The 1,464-nt window shown below is 44.7% G+C and overlaps 1 protein-coding gene across 1 annotated transcript in view; it reads right to left on the reverse strand.

The window, feature by feature from the left end:
- The window catches only part of LOC111955761 (zinc finger and BTB domain-containing protein 10-like), a 20,341-nt gene that overhangs the window by 6,082 nt on the left and 12,795 nt on the right, over positions 1 to 1,464 (reverse strand). The window contains exon 3 of the mRNA XM_070436392.1: positions 913 to 978. Coding sequence (XP_070292493.1) covers positions 913 to 978 — 66 coding nt within the window. The remainder of the gene's footprint in view (positions 1 to 912; positions 979 to 1,464) is intronic.

The raw sequence follows: 1,464 nt of genomic DNA on the forward strand, positions 1-1,464 counted from the left end.
GTGGGTGTGGTGGTGGTGGGATGAGGGGTCGTTGGGTGTGGTGGTGGGATGAGGGGTCGTGTGTGGTTGAATCCTCAGTGAAAGGATATCATGTTTACTATGGTGTTTATAGGAAGGAAAAACACCCAGAAACGGTTAAATACTAAACTGTCAGTTGTCATGGCTACACTACTGCCTAGGGAGTAACACAATAAGTATAATTTGATTTCTCTACCAAAAACTAGTTTTACCATTAACCCATTGATCTAAAATATTCCAGATGTGTAGTTAGGAAAGAATGTCTAAGAAAATGCTGTACCTCAGCTGCTATTAACAGAGATCCACACATCAGGCCAAAGTCTTCAAATAGTACAGCCTCCATAACCAATTTACACAATTGTGAAGAAAGATGTTTGACAAATCTAGTATGTGAGAAATGTGTAGTGACGTCGTAACACCCTCCTAACCAGCTAAGGGACAAGTGTAGACGTGACTGTAGTCAAACTATTGATCTGGCTGGCAAGGCTAACATCACAGACAGCTGAATGATAGGCTCCTGCCTTTGTCTTTGTTTGAGCCAAGACGCCCTCAACAAAAGCGTTGTCAAGCAGGCCAGGTTGCCAGGGGGCTGAGGAAAAACAGGTCACCTGTGTGCTGTGTTCAACTGGCTGATGTGCTATTCACAACACCATCTTGGGGGATATCTGTGTTAGTCATTTATCTCCTATCCAGAGCAACCTACAATACCGGAAGTATTCACATCTTTGATCATCATCATATTAACCAACCACCGAATTAGGTTCATGACATATGGTGTGAAAACAAATCTGTCGTAAGAATGTGTTCAGTAATATCGAACCAGTAAGTCTGAACATATATCTGACACTAGGCCAGCTACTATATGGTATAATTACATGAGAACACAACCCTTACCATTCTCCCAGGACTCCCCTTGCTGGGACTCTTGTAGGAGGCTGTATTGGAACTGATTGGCCAGTTCTGTGAGAGGAGGCGAGGAGAAACAAAGACATGATTAGAGGGTCTGAAAGCTTTTTGTGGGGGGGGGGGGCAGAGGGACACTACCTTACGTACACAAACACCAGGCCCCACCTACCCCAGGGTCTTGTTCAGCTGGGCACACCTGTAGCAAACCAGTTTAAAACTAAATTAGAACAAAAAATGGAGTTTCTTATTTGAAAAGTCGTTTGGTGCCTAACAGGGAGATAAACAGGGAGATAAACACTCCCTGTTTCAGTCTACCTTCGTTATTCCGTTTGGTGCCTAATCCCAGATGAACACGACCCTGGTGCCTAATCCCAGATGAACACGACCCTGGTGCCTAATCCCAGATGAACACGACCCTGGTGCCTAATCCCAGATGAACACGACGTTAGTGCCTAATCCCACATGAACACAACCTTAGTGCCTAATCCCACATGAACACAACCTTAGTGCCTAATCCCACATGAACACAACCTTAGTGCC

The sequence above is a fragment of the Salvelinus sp. IW2-2015 genome, linkage group LG31 (assembly GCF_002910315.2).
Source record: "Salvelinus sp. IW2-2015 linkage group LG31, ASM291031v2, whole genome shotgun sequence".
NCBI classification, from domain to species: Eukaryota; Metazoa; Chordata; class Actinopteri; order Salmoniformes; family Salmonidae; genus Salvelinus; species Salvelinus sp. IW2-2015.